The 20,132-nt window shown below is 41.7% G+C and overlaps 1 protein-coding gene across 1 annotated transcript in view; it reads left to right on the top strand.

Moving 5' to 3' along the window:
* Positions 1-509: 509 nt before the first annotated feature.
* Dad (Daughters against dpp) overlaps positions 510-20,132 on the top strand; it is an 83,311-nt gene continuing 63,688 nt past the window's right edge. Inside the window, exon 1 of the mRNA XM_067156935.2 lies at positions 510-1,571. Coding sequence (XP_067013036.1) covers positions 1,190-1,571 — 382 coding nt within the window. The 5' untranslated portion in view covers positions 510-1,189. The remainder of the gene's footprint in view (positions 1,572-20,132) is intronic.

Here is a 20,132-nt window from a genome sequence, read left to right as displayed (position 1 = left end):
CCTGAATATAAGTTCAAGAACTCGATTTGTACATGAGTAAGTTGTGTGCCACCAGAACTGTGGAGTTATCACAACATATACTTGCAAATTTGGATGATAGTCTGTTTCAGTGATCACATTGGTGTTTAATTCTTTACATACGTTTTGTACTATACTTAGCTTATCAGAAAAGAAAAAAAAAAATCGTTAGTAGCCTTTATCCGAGGCAAAATGTGTGTGTTGATATCACCGAATTGTAAACAAGAATGACATTTGTTAAAGAAATGTGGTTATTTTCAAATATAGCATTCTTGCATTTGCGAGTTACTTCACGTGCATGTAGCAGATGTTTCTCGCTCAGACAGTAAAGGCGTCCGCGGTTTCTTCACAGAACAACATGCGGCGCCACACTCGCTATCTCTGTCGCTCCCCCTTCGCCCGACAGTTCGAGTGTTACCTCCCCACCTCTAGCGGCGAGGCTCTCAACTTTTGAGCCACCATTTTCTAATCCCCCCAGTGTGTCTGAGTAAGTGAGATGGTTAACATCGTTGATGTAGCTGTGAGGGTTTGCTGTGTGTTTTTGTCATATCGCGAAATGTTGAACAGGAAAGGCAAATACATGCGCAGTAAGCATGTGTCAACTTGATCAATGGCCGATCAACAATATTTTTATAATCGGTTTGTTTTTTTATAGGCCTACGAAATTGTCGGTATTTGGCCTAGAATCATGGCGGGATTTATTTGAGAAGTGTTTTTTACTAATAAAATTATGTGTTCTCTTGAGTTACACTTGTGTTTTTTGCGTGTGTTACTTCAAGACCACAGTTACTATGTGAAAATATAGCAGATCTGCGTTGAAAATGCACCAGTAATGGAAATTTATTTCATTTATTGTTGTGTTTTAGTGTTATTCGATAAAAGCAAATTTTTTATCTGTCTCTTGGAAAGTGTCGTTCCCTCCAGATGTGGCTATCGGTGACGTTAATTTCATGTTTGTGATAGCAAGCGAAAGGATTTACTATTTGTTAGTGTCATTTTTAGTCATAAATATCTTCGTCCTACCTCGAGACCAGGGTTCGGTGCTCAGTGTTTTATATTCAGCGATCATAAAGAAGCCAGTTGATGAAGGATATATCTGTCCGTAAAATATTTCGTCCGACGTTCGAGGCAAGTGTTGGCCCCCAAATGCTCTATCTGGAAACTTTGTTTCATGTTCATGTTTCGCAGCAAACGGACCACGCTCGCTAAACGTCTTTTGAAGGCCAGGGTGCGACGGGAGCATGAAACCACATGTGAGGCTGAAGACGGATCTGCATTGTTTAATAGGACTGCGTTATTGAAACAGTTGAAGGAGAATCAACTGGAAATGTTGGTGGCGGCTGTGGAGAGTCGTGGGGCGGACTTGCAAGCTTGTGTTCTGCTGCCCAAAGATCTGCCGCCAGTGGACCCTCACTTGCTATGTTGCCAGATCTGGCGTTGGCCAGACCTTCAGCAGCCCGAAGAGCTCAAGAGGTTGCCCGTATGCCGTTCTGCCAAGGACCCTGTATATATATGTTGCAATCCGTACCATTGGAGCAGGCTATGTAAACCTGGTAAGTGATGGAGCCTAAGTTTAAAACACACATTTTATGCATTACTTTGTGCTTTTTGTTTATTCTTCACCATTTATGTTCATGAGACCTGGGCATTAACGAATACATTGCCTACAGCATGCTTTACTTTCGTTGAAGAAGATTGGTTCTCTATTTAACACCCACAACATTATTTTTAATAGTATAAACAAGACCAAGGACGGTCATCAGTGCAGTATTCTTAATGACATTTTAAATCTCGAGCTTGCATCAAATGAGTCTCCGAGCGCATTACTTGTTACATTTCGTGGAATTTTCATCTGTTTCATGACTTGTACTAACTTAATGTGACACTGGAATAACTGAAGGTTATTCATATTCACTCTCCATCTTAGGGAAACCTTCACCCTTTTAGGAAACGAAGGGCTTTGGTTTCTCAACCCGAAAGTTGTTTGGATCTTCCGAAGAGTGTGTTCGGCAGAATTTGTATTATCATTGACTTCTCTTTCCGTTGTGTAACGCTCAAGATACAGGATTGTCCCTGCTACGACCGTGCAGCTTGACTTCATATTCCCAAATATGAGGGGGTAACCCCTATTTACAAGATCAGGAAGGTAATAACACTGATACCTGTCACGTTCAGTGCCATTTTCGACAGTCTTTGACATTTTGGTCATCCTCATTTTGCTCTCATCAGTATCGATTGTTAAATAGAGTACCAAAAGCCACTCGTAGCCATAATAGTTCGTAAAGTAAAAGAGGCTGTAAAAATTTTTGGCGGTCCTCTGCCTCTCTATTTCCCTTTTGTCCTATTCGCTCTGAGACGCTACGGAAAATGTCTCCTATGCAGGGTACAACCCCAGGAACTGAATTGTGGTTAAGTTAGATGCATTATTTTGGGTTCGGTTACCCTAAACATGACAAAAAGTACTTCTAGGTGTGCACATTGTGCGAGAAAAGTAACGTTTCGATGTAGTAAGCTCAATATTGATGCAATTTTTGCCAAGGAGACATATTAAGCTGGAAATTTAACTATTGGAATTGTACATTTTTTTCTGTTGTTTGTATCAGAGTGGGTATGGTCTCATGTAGACCTATGTGAAGTAATTTATGATGGCGATAGAAAGTTAATCAGCGGAGAGACAAAAGCGCTCCGTTGAGATAATTGATTTAGTATCACAAACAGCAGCAACATTGTTTACATTTTTGTTGTCTTTCCTTTAAAGTACGTAATACAACATTGAGTTCATCTCACTTGTACTGCCAGTAAATGAAACAGTATGAATAACATATCGCCAGCGCCGTTTTATGTGCATGGGAGGGAGGGGGGCTTGAGGGTTGGAACAAACAACAACAAAAACTGTAGAGTATATATAATGTTTACAATATTTTATTCTTAAAGACATTGTAAACCCATCACAATATATATATTCTTTTAACACGTCAGTCAATCAATGCTCTTATCAGAAAAATAATTTATAAAGCTTAAATAATTAAAAAGTTTAAATACCAAATCCTGTTTCAATAGATCCAAATGATGTTTTTATTTCAGACGTAGATATCAATATCAAATTGCTAACGCAACATTATTTATGCATTCGTTTAATTATGTCTGTAATTATACATCTGAAATAGGGGGATATTGAGGTCGTGCCCCCCTCCCCCCTTTGCTAACGGCTCTCCTGAACATAAAAGACTCTGTGACAACATAAAAGAAAACTTACTGTTATCAGACGATCTACAGAGATAAACATACGGTAATACCGATTGTTCAATAACATTTCAATTTGGTTATTGTATTAAGTAGCATAATGATGTGGTTGTTTACAATTTGTAAACATTTGCTAGGGGAGAGAAAGCGAGAGTCCTGAACACTCGGAAGGTTGAGGGTACCGGGGAAGGAAAGAGGAAAGACAGGAAAATGAAAGATAACGTGGGCCCCACAAATCCCACGCCATTCAAGATCGGAAGAAAGATGATGTTTGACCATGGAAGATATGAGAAGAAAGGCTAAGGAAGGTTGTCTGATTATAGAAAGTAGAAGTTTATCGGACCTATCTGGGTCCCTTTAGGTCGAGTGGCTATGCATGTTCTAAAATGCATTACTAGGTGCTTTTAATTGAAATAGTTACGATGTGTTTAGACCCGAATGAGTCTAAAGAGCCTTTCCTTGTCTTGTCATCAATGAATTGGCTAATATTTGGTTGCTCAGTGTATTGTGTATACGACTTATCACTGAGTAGCATTGTAAATAGCTGTCTGTCGCTCAACTCCCACCCTTCTTCCTCTCTCCACTTCTGTTGTGATCGGTCACCGCAGAGATTTTCTTTTGTTGTGCGAAAATCTGGGCCCAGAATATGTTTATCTTTACCGATACTCACGCTTTACCGACAGGTTTATGGATGTCACAATTGAGAAGAGTGATTCGACTACGGGGACTGAAAAATTTGAGCCAATCATAGCTCCAGAAGAGGAGGGAGGGGGAAGGGCATCAGCTATGGAATGCTGCGTCTTTTGGGTGGGGGCACAAAGATATACTTCAGTCTTTGGCAGTCTATACAAGCCGTTAGGAAGGGCCTGTCTTATGTAACTAGACCAAACTGTACTAATACGACTTGTGAAGCGGAGAAAGAATGAAAATTCTCTTTCTATAGATTTGAAAGCTATTTTGTGTGATTTCCATCCATGTTTTTTGTTGTCAAGGACCAGAACTTTCGAGTACAGTTTTCCAAGCGTCAAATCTTCACCTGTAACTCCTTTATCACAGTACTGCTCACCCCAGAATAACAAAGGCTGTATTATTGAGTCCACCGAACAGAGTATCAAGCACGCCAGGACTATGGAGCCAAGCTCTGCATTCGGGAGACGAGTGTGTTCGAAACCCATCGTCGCCTGTCCCGAGAATGGTTTTCTGTGGTTTCCCATTTTCATTTTCAGGTAAATGCTGGGACAGTTCCTATTCATAGACCGCAGCCGATTCTTTACCAAATTTAATTCACTATCATTAATTTTATATTCACCTGCTCCCCAACTTAGGTTCGCGTCAGGAAGGGCATCCGGCCGTAAAATTATGCCACATAATTCCATCTTACCCCATCCTATCAGGAAACGGCATTAAGGGGTAGACATACATATTACAGTATAACGAGTACCTGTAATAGCGCCCCTAATCAAATATTCCCATCCATTTGAATGGGTGGACGGTGGACTTCTGTGTGAGATGAGGCGGTATATTTTTTTAAATGCTATTTGTTCGGGGCGTCGACCTACTTGCACCATATGTGAGGAACCTGCGTGTATGTTGTAAATGACGAAGTGTTGAATGTGAGGAAAGGAACGGAAAGGACGACACAAATACCCAGTCCCCAGGGCAGGAATATTAATCATTTACAATTAAAAACCCCTGACCCGGCCGGGAATCTAACCCCGGGCCGCCGGGTGACAGGCTGACGTGTTGCCCTCCTACACCGCGGGGCCGGACAGGCGGTATGTTAATTTGAGCAGATAACTTGTGTGTGATGCTTGTGTCTCTTCTTAGGTAGGCAAAATTGGTCAGTACCGAGCGAGTTGGCCGTGCGGTTAGGGTCGCGCGGTTGTGAGCTTGCATTCGGGAGATAGTGGGTTTGGATTTCCCCGTCGGGCAATATCAGACTGTATATACCTTAATTAAGGCCACGGCCCTTTTCCATCCTTCCGTCGCCAGAAACCTTTGATGCGTTAGTGCGACGTTAACCAAGTAGGTAGACAAAAAAAAAAAAAAAAGAAGTAATGTAACCATATTTTGTTATATCTGCAAATTATTTTGTTGATTGGTCGTTGACTTCACAAGATCTCTTTCCATTTCTCGTAGTTCTTGAATATTAGCCGCCAATCTTTCCCCAAAGCATATGCTACCACAATCAACGCTACGTTAACGTTCTGAATATATAAGTTGTACCTTGGCATGTGTGCCAGTTGCATTTTGGTGAGTTTGAGAAGGTTTCATGCGTTACATAATTTAATATTAATAGTACTTTAAAATCAATTATGCTTTACGCGTACTGATAGGTCTTATGGCGAGGAGTGGGAAGGAAGTGACCGTGGCCTTAATTAAGATACTGCCCCAGCATTTGTCTGGTATGAAAACTGGAAACCACAGAAAACCATCTTCGGGGCTGCAGGCAGTGGGCTTCGAACCCATTGTCTCCCGAATGCAACCTGACCGCTACGTGAGCCAAACCGCGCAACCATTCGCTCGGTTTATTAATAGAACATAAGGACTGCTGTGGGTTAATGTAATATTGTTTGGTAATGCTGATATGTGTATTGATAATTGTTAATTCCCACTGATTTCTCCGGTGCTGTCCTTCCTTACTGGAACCTCTCTTCGCTTCAGTTTCAAGAGCCTGTTCAATGTCGTATGAAGTATATAGCACGTTCATCGCTTTCAGCTTGAGATAAGAGTTGTTTCCTTCGTTCACAGTTCTGTTACGTGAGTCGGGGGTCCCTTCTCCATCAAAATCGTTAGTACAATAGACCTATTTTTAGGAAGTGATTGTTACAAGTTAGCAATGCCATTTTTATGAGGATAAATTTTATGAGGGGGCTGCAATTCAGTTGTCTATCTCAAACGTAGATGTTTTCATGTAGATAGCTCCAAGCAGTTTTTCCCGGGAGCCTCTTGGACACGGATGTTGTACTGTATTTAAAGCGTTGAATCCTAGTTGCAGATCGAAGTTATCTCCATACTGGTCAAGACAAACCTTGGAAGAGCGAAAGGTAAAGGCTTCCACTATTCGTAACATCGACCAAGTGGACACAGTGGTTATCCCTGTGCCTCTGTATCCCTGTGCCTTTGACCTCGGGTAGTTTCTGGTGTAGGCTCCGTGAACTCCCAGGGATATGCAGCCCTCCAGAAGTGGATGTTTCGTTTCTGAATTTCTCGACTTCCTGACGGGGATCAAAACCAGCATCCTTTCGGGTGAACCGAGCACGCCTTTTCCGTCCCTGTGAGTAGTTACAAATGTACTTATGTATACACGGTGTGGGCCTAATAGCATAGTTTACGGCACATTCCTTCGGTAAGTGCACTGAGCTGAGCTGACATTTTCGGCACTTTGAATAAGACTTCAGGTGCCGTATCAATTATTTTTTTTAAAAAGAGGTCACTATGTAAGCACCACATTCAGGTCTCCTCTTCTAGTCCCATAGTGCATGTTTCTAATAGACTCGACTAATTTTCCGGCCTGTTTCTTACCGGACGAAATCGTACGTAAGCACGTATGAAAGACGAACGTTAGAACGTAATCTGTATAAACATAACAAACTCCATGACGCAACAGCCTTTATGGGCCGCCATCTTACAGTCAATTGGCTCCTCAGTGGACCTCTGGCAATTAGTCAATCGGGAATCGAACCCGGGGTCTCCGGATGAGAGGCAGCTGCTCTACCCTTTGACCGCTGGACCGGCACCTATTCTGTATATGTATACTGCATATTAGTTACTACTGCTTCAAAGTGAAGATGATTTGCTGACCCTTTCCCCTGATAATTTTAGTTTCAGAAGCCTACTTGAAAAGAATGTAACTCGCTGAAGTGCTATTTGTACCGTACGTAGTTGTTGTTTCGCATCAATATCTGAATTTCAAACAATGTTTGTGACGTCGCTTTAGGACTGAGTAATATTTATTTCGTTAATTATAAATCATGTCTTTGAGTGCCAGGATATTGTTCTGCCAGGGGATATTTAACGTTCAGCCCAATCTGTTGTCTCACGTCGGTTGTATTTCAGCACTTTTGAAAGGCCTGGTCGAATATGCTTGTATTGCAATCCCCAGACTTCAGTCCAGGAGGTTGCACCTCGCAGTCGCTGGCATAATGGACAACGACGTTATCATACCGAGCTCCTCTAGTTCGCACAGGTTAGGTATCTACGTTGTCTGCCTGGTGCTTTTTCGTTTGTCCTTTTCTGCATATATTGTGAGGAGATTTAAGAACGAGTTTCCTTTTCTGACCTGTAATGGTTTCCGTTATAAAAATCATTATTCCTGGTAATCCGTCTCATTATTCCTTACAGAAAGGCGTGTTATAATGTCTATACCGGTCCATTTGTTAAGAATGTTTATATTAACTCGTTCATTTGTCAAAAGGTTAGACTAACTCCCGTAACGCATGAAATACAAACTTCCCTGCGCGTTTTATCTAGAGAATGGAAAATCGTGAAGTATACCCAACAGAAGTAGCCTTGCCCCAGCGTCGCACTGTCGACATTCTGTAATGCTTTTATATATTTATTTATTTATTTTATTTATTTGCTTTCCGTCGCACCGACACAGACAGGTCTTATAGCGACGATGGTATAGGAAAGGCCTAGGAGTGGGAAGGAAGCGGCCGTGGCCTTAATTAATGTACAGCCCCAGCATTTTTCCTGGTGTGAAAATGAGAAACCACGGAAAACCATATTCAGGCCTGCCGACAGTGGGGTCCGAACCCACTATCTCCCGGATGCAAGCTCACTGCTGCGCGACCCTAGCCGCACGGCCAAATCGCTCGGTCATTCTGTGATGATTTAAGCTCTAAAATAGAGTACCTTCTATCATTTGTTCAATCAGTTGCGTGAAATACTGAAATTGTTGTTAAAACACGCTCAGGAAAGGTGTACAAAGAACCTCTTAGTGGGCACAATTGTGGGAGTTGAAAGGGATTTTGAAAGTTGGATGCTAGTTAACTTTTTTTGTTTACTTATCTGCAATAGATGCAAATGTTATATGGACATTAGCTGCGATAACTTAGTAATATTATTACTGGCTTTTCATGATAGCGACTTCGGTTCAATATGCGGGCGCTTAATATGGTAATTTGGATTGGAAAGAAAAGAACTCGTTTTTGTAATGATGTCTCATATAAAACTTCAGGTTACATGGCTCTCGACTACAATTTGAAAACTGAGAGTTGCATTCATTTTCTTTACAGTTACTATGTGAATTTTATGCTGTAGTGTGTATTACTGTTGGACATTCCTTGGGCGAATATTGAAGTTCACTATTATTATAATCGTCGTCATAAGACCTGTCTGAGGCGGTGTGATGTAAAACAAATATGCCTGTAAATACGAATAGTTTGTCCAGCGATGTACTTTAACAGGTGGCTTCTCTTTGTTGACTAACGAAAGAATGGCCACCTGTTGCTCATCTGCTTCAGATCAACAGCTGTAACAGGTGTTGAAATTTAAAAGCAGTGGTCACAGTTTTCGTGTTTATTCCATACTCTTCCGACAACGGACGTATTAGTTACTGTAGGCCAGAAGGCGTTCGTAATAATAATAATAATAATAATAATAATGGCGTGTGGCCACCAAAGAGGCCTGGTGCAGGTCTTTCGAGTTAACGTCATATAGGCGACCTGTGCGTCTTAGAGGATGGCGCCTCTACCTATGATGAATTCTAGTGATGAAGACGGCACACAAACTCGGCCCCCGAGCCATCGGAATTGACCAGTGAGGGTTAAAATCCCCGACCCGGCCGAGAATCGAACTCCGGACCCCCTGGACCAAAGGCCAGTACGCTAACCATTTATCCATGGAGTCGGATTTCGAAACATTGAATGGAACAGAAAGATTATTTTTTGTCTCTGTGTTGTATAGTGTTTTACTTGAAGAGTTGTTTAGTAGCGATTGATATTCGCGGAGCTGATCCCATAAAAGCATTTGCTGAAACTCAATACTGTTGTAATTGCTTTTACTTCCAACTAACTACTGCGGTTTTCGCAAACGCTGAGGTGCCGGAATTTTGTTCTGAAGGAGTTCTTTTTCATGTTCTGGGAAATCTACCGGCACGAGGCTAATGTATTTGATCATCTCCAAATTCTATCGGACTCTGCCGGAATTGAACCCATCAAATTGGCTTCAGAAGGCCAACGTCTACAGCCAGTGGCCTGCTGTTGAAACTCGGTGCTGAACTCTTCTGAAACATAGGAGGAGGAATTCTTATGCTTCTTTTACATTGCCTCATTCATTTTGTCAAGCGACCTTCATAGCCATTCTTGGTATCTCACGTAAGCTACTACGAGAGGTCTAAGACAAGGGGAGTGCCCGTAACTCTTGATATGATCGGACACGGCGCCGATGATTAGCTCGTGAACAAATTTTCACGACCTTGAAAATTTCGTAACTTTCTTCCAGGGGACGTTGATAGAGGCTGAAATTACCAATTGGTTTGACCAATTTGCTTTGAAGGTTTGTCACAAAAGAATGCACAACATATATTTTCTTACTACCTGGCGTTAGAAATCTCTCCTCTCTCACACAGATCTGGTGATAAAGATGTTCTAAGCCCTTAGAAACTACAGTCACTGCGATGCAAGCATATGTATATTGCACGGAATTAACAAGCTAGCAACGTCCTATCCTTTAGCCGTATACCGGTAGACATAGTGTTTGCTACTTTCGTTCTTTTTCGTTTGTATCATTATGCTATGAATATTAACTGCGTCTACGCGAATTGAAAAATTTGAATTTGTTTGGGCAATTTTCCACGAAAGATTTAATAATCAGAGCTACGAAGATTAAGTTGGTTGTTGTCAGCACCCATGGAGGTAGAAAAACCTGTCCGTGATTTTGGAATTCATTTGTTGCGAGGCATCTTTGTGTCTTTCACGGCAATATCAGCTGACTGGCAATCCAGTTCTTTCCTCTTGCTCCTTCCAAATTTGGGGCTACACTTGTAGTGAACGTCTTTACTGCTATAGCGTTGCACCCCTCATAACTGGCTTTAAACTTACTGAAAACTAAATCGTTGTTAAAAAAAAGTACTCTACCAGATCGAAATTCCAGAAAGGCAGTTCAGTTTTCGCGACCGTTCATATCGGATCATAGCCGCCACGGGCCCCTCCAGTTTTACATGGGTTCTGAATCACGGGGGCGTGAATTTTCATTTCATATTTCCAAATTGTTCGAGATTCGAACCGCGGCCGTCTTGGTGTGAAGCCAGCCATTCCAAAGATCGGTTTCCTCTTTCTTCCAGAGTAGTGATGTTGGCTGGTAGACATTGTACTGGATGAATGCATAGACATTCTTTCACTGAAGTCACACTGAAAACGTGGGCATATTTAAAAATGTCCAAATTATTCACAGTATGCATTTACCGTAAATATCCATGTTATGTTTGTAATTCCCGGTAAGTTAGCTTCTATTGACCTGTTAAAACATCGACAGTTTGTTCTTGGGTTGTTTTGCTTAGTACAGTAAATCGCATACCTGCGTGAAGTAGTGAAAACTCAAAGAAAGTCTATTGATAAAGATTAGCATTCAGTAATCGCGTTAATATTAAAGTTAAGTGACTACAGTGAATTCTCTGCATGAAAAGAATAGTGGAGGTAGCAGCAGAAACGATTAATTCATAAAAGTGGTTTAAAAACTATTAGCAGTGCAGATCCCCTTTCCATGAATCTATATTCTTCCAGACCCCTTCAAATTCATCAATGTAATAATGGTTAGATTAGGATTTGAGGTTAAAGTTAAGTGATTTCTGATGTAATTAACACAAGTCAGTCAACTGCATATTTAAACTGAACTAAACAAAACCTAAATAATGACAATTCATACAAAGCAAGGCTTGCCCTTTTTATCACTGTTTCCCGATGCAAATTTTCCGATTATTTCTTACGTGTTGAATACTTTATAGTCTTTCATTAAAACATGTAATTGACCTATCAGATCGATTCGGATGTGTTTCCTCGAGTTACCTGCGATCATCAACAGGATTCATTCGTTCAAGAAAATATGAAAATAATGTATATAACACACTCAAGTTGCTGTTGTTGAAGGCACTTAAGATATTCACAACAATATTTCCTTGATTTCATTTTTACTGGAACATCTCCGAGATTCAACTGAACTAGACGAAGCACTTGTCAACAACTTATCAATGTCGCTATGCTTGTCTTTAATCCATATATTAGGCAAATGCTGGGGCTGTACCTTAATTAAGGCCACGGCCGCTTCCTTCCAACTCCTAGGCCCTTCCTATCCCATCGTCGCCATAAGACCTATCTGTGTCGGTGCGATGTAAAGCCCCTAGCAAAAAAAAAAAAAAAAAAAAAAAATCCATATATTGATGACGTTTAAACGGAAAACCATTAAAGACAAAACATAAAACGTTTGTGATTACTCTTTTTTTTTTTTTGTACAACTTGCTTTACATCGCACCGACACAGATAGGTCTAATGGCGACGATGGGATAGGAAAGGCCTAGAAGTGGGAAGGAAGCGGCTCTGGCCATAATTAAGGTACAGCCCCAGTATTTGCCTGGTGTGAAAATGGGGAAAACACGCAAACCATCTTCAGACTGCCGACGGTGGAGTTCGAACCCACTACCTCCTGAATGCAAGCTCACAGCTACTCCACCTAACCGCATGACCAACTCGCTCGGTGTTTGTAATTATTGTGTTTAAACTTACAGTCAGATTAATTGTTTAATAATCCATGAAGACTGTTGAAAATAAACGAGTTTATAAGCTGTACAAGCAACAATTAAACTAATTTTTAAGTACTGAACTCTTCTTTTGCGAACCTCCAAAAAAGAAATTCGAGGACCCCCGGGGGTTTGCAGACTACAATTTGAGAACCACTGATCTAGAATGAAATCTACCAATAACGGAAGTAATTCAACGTGAGACTGGTGAGCATTTTATTGTCAGAAGCAACGATTGTCGTAGAATTTGAAGTTCCAGTTTTGACACAATCCTAAAATTATTAATAATAATAATAACTTAGTATTGGCAGTGGTGACTTGTGACATTAAGAACAGTAAATTCCTTCGCTGCATTTAACTTGGACACTACGAATATAGTGTGTATAATGTTATTAATATTGGTAGTAGTAGTAGTAGTAGTAGTAGTAGTAAAAGAGCTGGGCTGATGGCAGGTTCGATTCTGGCTCAGTCCGGTGGTATTTGAAGATGCTCAGATACGCCAGTTTTATACTTGTAGATTTATCGCCACGTAAAAGAACTCCTGAGGGTCAAAATCCGGTACCTCTGTTTTTCCGAAAGCCGTAAAAGTGGTTAGTGAGACGTATAACCATTATTATTATTATTATTATTATTATTATTATTAATGGAGAGCCTCCGCGGCTCAGGTGGCAGCGTGTCGGCCTCTCACCGCTGGATACCGTGGTTCAAATCCCGGTCACTCCATGTGAGATTTGTGCTGGACAAAGCGGAAGCGGGACAGGTTTTTCTCCGGGTACTCCGGTTTTCCCTGTCATCGTTCATTCCAGCAACACTCTCCACTATCATTTCATTTCATCTGTCAGTCATTAATCATTGCCCCAGAGGAATGCGACAGGCCTCGGCAGCCGGCACAATTCCTATCCTCGCCGCAAGTTGGGGGCTTCATTCATCCCATCCCTGACCCGGTCATTGAATGGAAAACAGGTTGTAGGTTTTCATTTTCATTATTATACTGTACTATCGATCTTACGGGAAGCTGGGGTTTGTAGCTTGAAGGCATTTTCTTCAACGTTCCATGAAATCTTGCACTGCCTACGCACATCAACATCTTTGGCATGCCAATCGAATGCACCGAAATCAATATATTGTTGTACATACTAACTAGGCTCCACAAGCAGTTACATTATTATTATTATTATTATTATTATTATTATTATTATTATTATTATTATTATTATACAATTTACATTACATCGCACCGACACAGATAGGTCTTATGGCGACGATGGGGTAGAAAAGGGATAGGCGTGGGAAGGAAGCGACCATGGACTTACTTAAGGTACAGCCCCAGCATTTGCCTGATGTGAAAATGGAAAACCACAGAAAACCACCTTTAGCGTTGCCGATAGTGGGGTTCGAACTTACTATCTCCCGAATGGAAACTGAAGTTTTTTTATTTGCAAGACTCTCTCAAGTACTGATGCTGCCCTGATGACAGAGTATACTAAAAAACACTGGTGCATAAAAAACACAGTCTTAAAATTAATTCAATTTACAGCATTATTAGAAAATATCATTAACACTTCTCCCAATCCATACAAGTGCTTCCGGAGGATTAATGTCTGTTTAATAAATAACTGGAGTGATGGATTCAATCTCTTAAATATAATGTTTCTATCATACGCCATTTCCTACAAACGCTTACGTATATTAAAAGTCTGTAATTCATTAGGAGTAGCCTCCGTGGCTCAGACGGCAGCGCGTCGGCCTCTCACCGCTGGATACCGTGGTTCAAGTCCCGGTCACTCCATGTGAGATTTGTGCTGGACAAAGCGGAGGTGGGACAGGTTTTTCTCCGGGTACTCTGGTTTTCCCTGTCATCTTTCATTCCAGCAACACTCTCCATTACCGAGCTCGATAGCTGCAGTCGCTTAAGTGCGGCCAGTATCCAGTATTCGGGAGATAGTAGGTTCGAACCCCACTATCGGCAGCCCTGAAAGTGGTTTCCCAGTTTCACACCAGGCAAATGCTGGGGCTGTGCCTTAATTAAGGCCACGGCCGCTTCCTTCCCACTCCTAGCTCTTTCCTGTCCCATCGTCGCCATAAGACGTATCTGTGTCGGTGCGACGTAAAGCAAAAAAAAGAAAAAAACCAACAACAAGCACTCTCCATTCTCATTTCGTAGCATCTGTCAGTCATTAATATAACACTTTGGGAGTGGCGACGCCATCGTACTAGGTTTTCATATAATTCATTAGGAAAAATTGATGAAAACTTTTGTAAAAGCTCCTGACATAGGAGGTCTTTGAACTTCAAAGCTCAATTTCTTTCAAGGAGGTATTGTGACCAATTTTATCTGTTGTAAAAATAATATTCATTAGACTGACAAAGTTTCAGGTAGCCTACAGATAGAAAATGAAAATTCTGAATGCAGCAGGTCTACACATTTTCTTAACTACTTCATAGACTCTTATTAACTAATATACATGATATTGATGTTTTGAATTTTTATGTCAGTTTCTTGTTTAAAGATTTGCAATGTTTCCTGTCTCCAGAATTCAAATCAATATTTATAATTAGTACACACTGATGAGCAATTGAACTAGAGATAGCTGCCGTTTTGGCGAAATGGTGCTGTGGTCAGCCCAACGCGGAATCAATCAGTCATCAGTGATCTGCATTTAGGGTTGTCGGCCGGGTGGCAGATTCACTATCAGTCACCTAGTCCTTTCTTAAATGTTTTCAAAGAACTTGGAAATTTCTACTGACCGTGTGAGTGACATTTGAGCTCGGGATGGGTAAGACAGGAGATCTCAGTGCATTTGATCACAAGCAGATTTTCTGTGCCGTAGGTACGGGCCATTCGATCTCCGAAGCCGTGCGGGTATAGGGTTTCCCACGTCATAGTACGTGTCAACAGTGTACCGTGAGCACGTGGATTCAAAAGTAACTTAAGAGCTTTCTAGTCTGTCGAACATAAACGTTAAATGTAAATATTACACTAACTTATAGCATACATGTAAAAAAAAAAAAAAAAAAAAAAACACGCCATTAAACAAGGAATAAAAAGACACACTATTAAACAAAGAAGTTACATTTTACTGAGTCGACACTGGAAAGTATGACTTCTTTCTTAACAAAAAAAAAAAAAAAAAAAAAAAAAAAAAAAAAAAAAAAACGTGGATTCAGGCAAAACCACCGCCGCCGGGGTGAACCACCACAGTGTGCAGTGTGTTGATATTAGGGTGTTGATATTAGGGGTGGCCATCGGCTAACTCGGATGGTAAGAGCGGATGCGGATATCCGCGAAGTTAGTGTCTTGGCGGATACAAATTGTATCCCAGTGCGTATAATTTTCCTGATAATTTCTAAACAATGGTGTTTATTGATTTTCACTCAGGTATAGGCTACTCTTACTTTTGCTTGTAGTTAGGCGACCCTTGATATTGATGTGGGAGAATGGTGATATATAGAGCCTTGAGACCATAATGCCGTAAATCTGACCTAAGCCTAACTGACTCCTGCCCGCAATTAATGGAAGGAAGGAACAAAGGTCAATACATCGGTAGTTGTTGCTAGATAAAATATCTCATAAAACTGTGACTGTAGGGATTCTGGTGCCAGGTCTATTGTATTATGTTAACAGATATATCCGTTTCAATATCCTGGGTGTAATATACTGTAGGTAAATATTTATAATATCCGCGGATAACCATTTGCGGATGCGGATAACCATTTGCGGATGCGGATAACAATTCGCGGATGAAGGAAGTGCGGATGTTATTTTGTATATACGCGCAGGGCTCTACGGATACATGGGGCTACAGTGCATCAGATCACTCGTGAATTCAAATCGGCTTCTTGCAGTAGGTGCAGAAGCCGTCGTACTAGCATAAATCTGCTCACCGCACGCCAGAAGGCACAAAGATTGACATAGGCAAAGGAACAGCGCCATTGGACTGTCGAAGCGTGTTAAAAGGTTGCCTGGGCAGATAATTCGAACTACCAGCTGGTACACACCAAACGCAGGGAACAAGTGCGACGTCAAGCATGTAAGGCAAAGGATTCCTCTTACCAGCACATTAGAGAGTTTAGACCGATAGTATGGTATCCCTGTAGGGGGCTGTTTACATTGTATGAAATGGGTTCCCTGGTACATCTGCCAACATCCTTTACCGGCGAACGATACAGAACCTGTTGCTAGATCATGTCCAGCGATGTGTTCGCCTCCAGCACCGGCCCATCGCTACCGAATTGTAGCCAGTTAGTTCGATGAACCCTCAACCGGGATGCTGCCGAGAGGAATGTATAGTACACGAACCTTTTCTTAAGCCCTAGTTTCCATTTAGCACCATGGAGCTCAGGGCTCAAGGAAAGGTTCGCGTACTATAAGCGCCCTGAAATCTTCCGACCGATCTCCGTGCGTTGTGGGAGCTTGTGAAGTGGGCATGGGCCAACATGTCATCCCGAAGCTACCATTGTGTTGTGGAGTTAATGCCACGCTACTGCGCCTTCATCATTAGGTCGAAAGTGGGCACTGCAGACTGCTATCCGGGTGTATCTAATTCAGTTGCTAAGTGTATGAGAGGTCCAGGGGAAAACGGCATAGGCTATGCCACTTTTCTTTTTTAATCTAGAAGGAGTTGGAGATGCCATTAGATACATTCACCATGAAAAGGAGTATCTTTCAGAGGTATGAAACAGGCTCAACGTTCCTGCCTTTGGGTGGGAGCGGTAGAATAATACCCACGGTATCCCCTGCTTGTCGTAAGAGGAGACTAACTGGGGCCCCAAGGGCTCTTACCATGAGAGAGCGGGTTGCACGTCCTTAGTAGCCCTTGTACTTCTTTGCCGATACAGTCATTTTTCGAAGTGTCGGACCTTTTCTATTATTTCTGTCTGATAGTGTTAATAGAGGATGGTTGCCCAGTTGTACTTTCTCTTAAAACAATAATCACCACCACCACTAGTACCTCCAACTTCGTTATATCAATAAGTATTACTCTAATAAAACTGAAAATTGCATCAAATTATTTGGAAGACATTCCTCGCTAATGGAAAGACCTTCTTTGTCAGGATGTTTATGAAGTTCTTCATCAAGTTCAATGATGTGCATATTATGTACTGGCAAAATTATATTTCTCTGTCCAACCCATAGTTCAGTTCCAAACCTCTGAGCAGTGCTCATATGAATTGAGGGCATATGCCGCTGTTGATGGTTATTCGTCCGTCGGATGGAAACGTTAAATCTTGAGCAGACCCTTTGGTGTTATTCGCCAATAGTAGGCTATGCGTCGACACCGGATTTCGGAAAGCACAATAGATAGTCCAAGAACAAAAGTGCCTTATCCAAACCTGGACGTTGACGACCTAGTCTGTACCCACAGCTGGCCTATCAGACATCAGCACGCGGGCTACCCATCCAAGTTATGACCACGCCAACTACGGAGATATCACGGGATCCGGTGTTTTAACGTGGCTACGCAATTGGCTTTTACAATACGTGTAGCCAAACTATTTGATCCTTTCAGCAGTTGTACAATCTGTAGGTGGATTATAAGGTGTTCAAGGTTCATCTCAATCTTTGAGAGCATCTGTAACTAGCCTTCTGTCCGGCTCCATGGCTAAATGGTTAGCGTGCTGGCCTTTGGTCACAGGGATCCCGGGTTCGATTCCCGGCGTGGTCGGGAATTTTAACCTTAATTGGTTAATTCCGCTGGCTCGGGGGCTGGGTGTGTGTGTCGTCTTCATCATGATTTCATCCTCATTTCGACGCGCAGGTCGCCTACGGGAGTCAAATCGAAAGACCTGCATCTGGCGAGCCGAACTTGTCCTAGGACACTCCCGGCACTAAAAGCTATACGCCATTTCATTTTTTACTAGCCTTCTTTGATCTTTTGGAATGGAGTGAGTGAAGTGTTGTGTTGGCTGTGATTGCTGGTTACAGGCATTTTTCCTAGAGTCTCACAGTCTCCTTTGTCCACATTCAAAATCTCATCCATTCGCATCACATAATCCAACTTCTTTTCATTTCTGATGCAACAAAGGAAAGGAAACAAAATGTCATATTCTTCTCTCTGTTAGGTCATTAGCCCAGAGGCTGTTGGATCCTCAAATAGCACCACGAAAGGCTATGCAGTTATAGGAAAACCCACAATAAACAATGGCAGCACCAAAATGAGGCGTACTAGGCAAGGCGAGGAGTGTAGTAGTTTGCCATTGCTTTTCTAACTGGGCTGGACAGTGCTATTGTAGCACAACTAACCCTATGAGCAACACCTTTCATGACACTCAAGACACACTGGTTGTGCTCTGAATGTCATTACTCAGCACCACCCATTCCCTAGCAGCTTCCATATTTTCACAGCCATGGATGAGACTGGGACTTCAGTGGAAGCTACACTTTGCTCTGGCCTGTGCCAAGAGATGGATGCAAAAGTACTGTATCCATCAAGAAATGACAGCAGGCAGGTCATATTCTTATCCTGAAACAACTCTCAACTGTGTGAACTTGAGCTAGTAGTCGGTTATACTGTACATCATGATACACCATGTTATATTTCTAAGTTAGTCTTCTTCATGGAAACCTGGAATTAAGTTTGCTGCAGCATTGATAACTGTTTAATGATTACAGACCCATTTATCATAAATGTGGACGTGTCTTCCCAGGGCAGCTGTGTTTTGGATTATTAAAATGTTTATTTCTGAATGTTATGCCTTTTAGGGCATGTGATTAGCTCAGTGGTTTAGCTGGTGGCTTCCCGACCGGAAGGCTGAGGTTCAAATCGCAATCAATCCAGGGTTGAGATTTTCATCTCACGAATCACGTGGCATCAGGAAAGGCATCCGGTCTTAAAACCCCCAGCCAAAATCAAAATGAGCTTGGGTGGCTCCAGCGACTCCAGAAATAACTGGGATAAGCTAGAGAAAATGATTATCTTTTGTGCTAACCATCTCTACGCGGAATAATTAAAATCTTTTTTCGTATTTCTACCAGCCTCGTTCTTGTTCACTTTTTCACCGTTAATTGTATATTCTGTTGAGTATTTATGTTCGAGGCCATACTTTGCTCGCATTCTTTCTTGCCAGAGCAGGTACATACATCCGTCTTCGTTGTATCCATGCATAGTTCATTACAACTTACAATGGGAATGTATACTTGTCAGTAATAATATAACATCCTATATATGCCATGTGAGTAGAATTTAAGCATCCTTACGTTTTGGATGAGCAATGCTGGTTGTTTATTTCTGGGGAGCGCCCGTTGTGTGTTGCGTCACTCCCCTCCATTCCCCTCTCCTTTGCCTCCGGCTGCCGGTACCTGTTTTCATGGCCAACAGCATCAAGGTGTTCCGGCCGCATACCGTGCGGATGTGCTTGTAGTGTGAAGGTCGCGACTTCGAGTCCTAGTCCTTCGTAGCCTGGCCCAAAAGCAAGTAGTGCTCATCTTTGCTTTCCGAAGTGTAGCATTTGGGAAGACTTCCATTGGGTTAAAAATGAGTCCAAGTGCCTTTTTGTCCTTGGACTGAAAGAGCAACATCTCTCAGCTGGTCGTAAGAGAGGCTGTGGAAGTCATTTAACGAAACATTTAGCTTTTATAGGATGAGCAGGTTGTGGTTATTTGTTTTCGTTCTTCTCTTGTTAATCCTTTTTTCCTAGGCCAGGGAAACCTTTCGATTTCTCCCAATTCACAGCTGTTTATTTTTATTGGATAATTTTATTCATCTTTCTTCTTGCATAAAATCATGATAATCCACTGTAAGTTGTGGTATAGTTGTTAAACACAAACGCGACTAGTAATTGATAAACATGCGTTACGATATTGGTCTAAAGATCAGAAAATTAGATTGACTTCAGTTTCAACCCGTTAGACCCGAACGGTAGTCAGTCAAAGGGGCTCTGAATAGGTTTGGCTGGAAGTACCATGCCAAAAGAGAAATATCTTATGTGAAAATAATTCGACCTATGATTTATTTTCGTCACGTCCTAAGAATGTAATCTTACAGTTACTGAGATCTGGACACTTGATTAATTACTTATAGCATTGGATGACTGACGGTCGTTACTGGCCAGGTACTTAACTCTTATTGCTTTTGTTCAGGGATTAGGGATCACCAGTTGTGATCCATATCTCTGATGTCTGATATGTTGCACT

Source organism: Anabrus simplex, chromosome 1, assembly GCF_040414725.1.
Source record: "Anabrus simplex isolate iqAnaSimp1 chromosome 1, ASM4041472v1, whole genome shotgun sequence".
Taxonomy (NCBI): Eukaryota; Metazoa; Arthropoda; class Insecta; order Orthoptera; family Tettigoniidae; genus Anabrus; species Anabrus simplex.
This window is presented reverse-complemented; position numbering and strand designations above follow the sequence as displayed.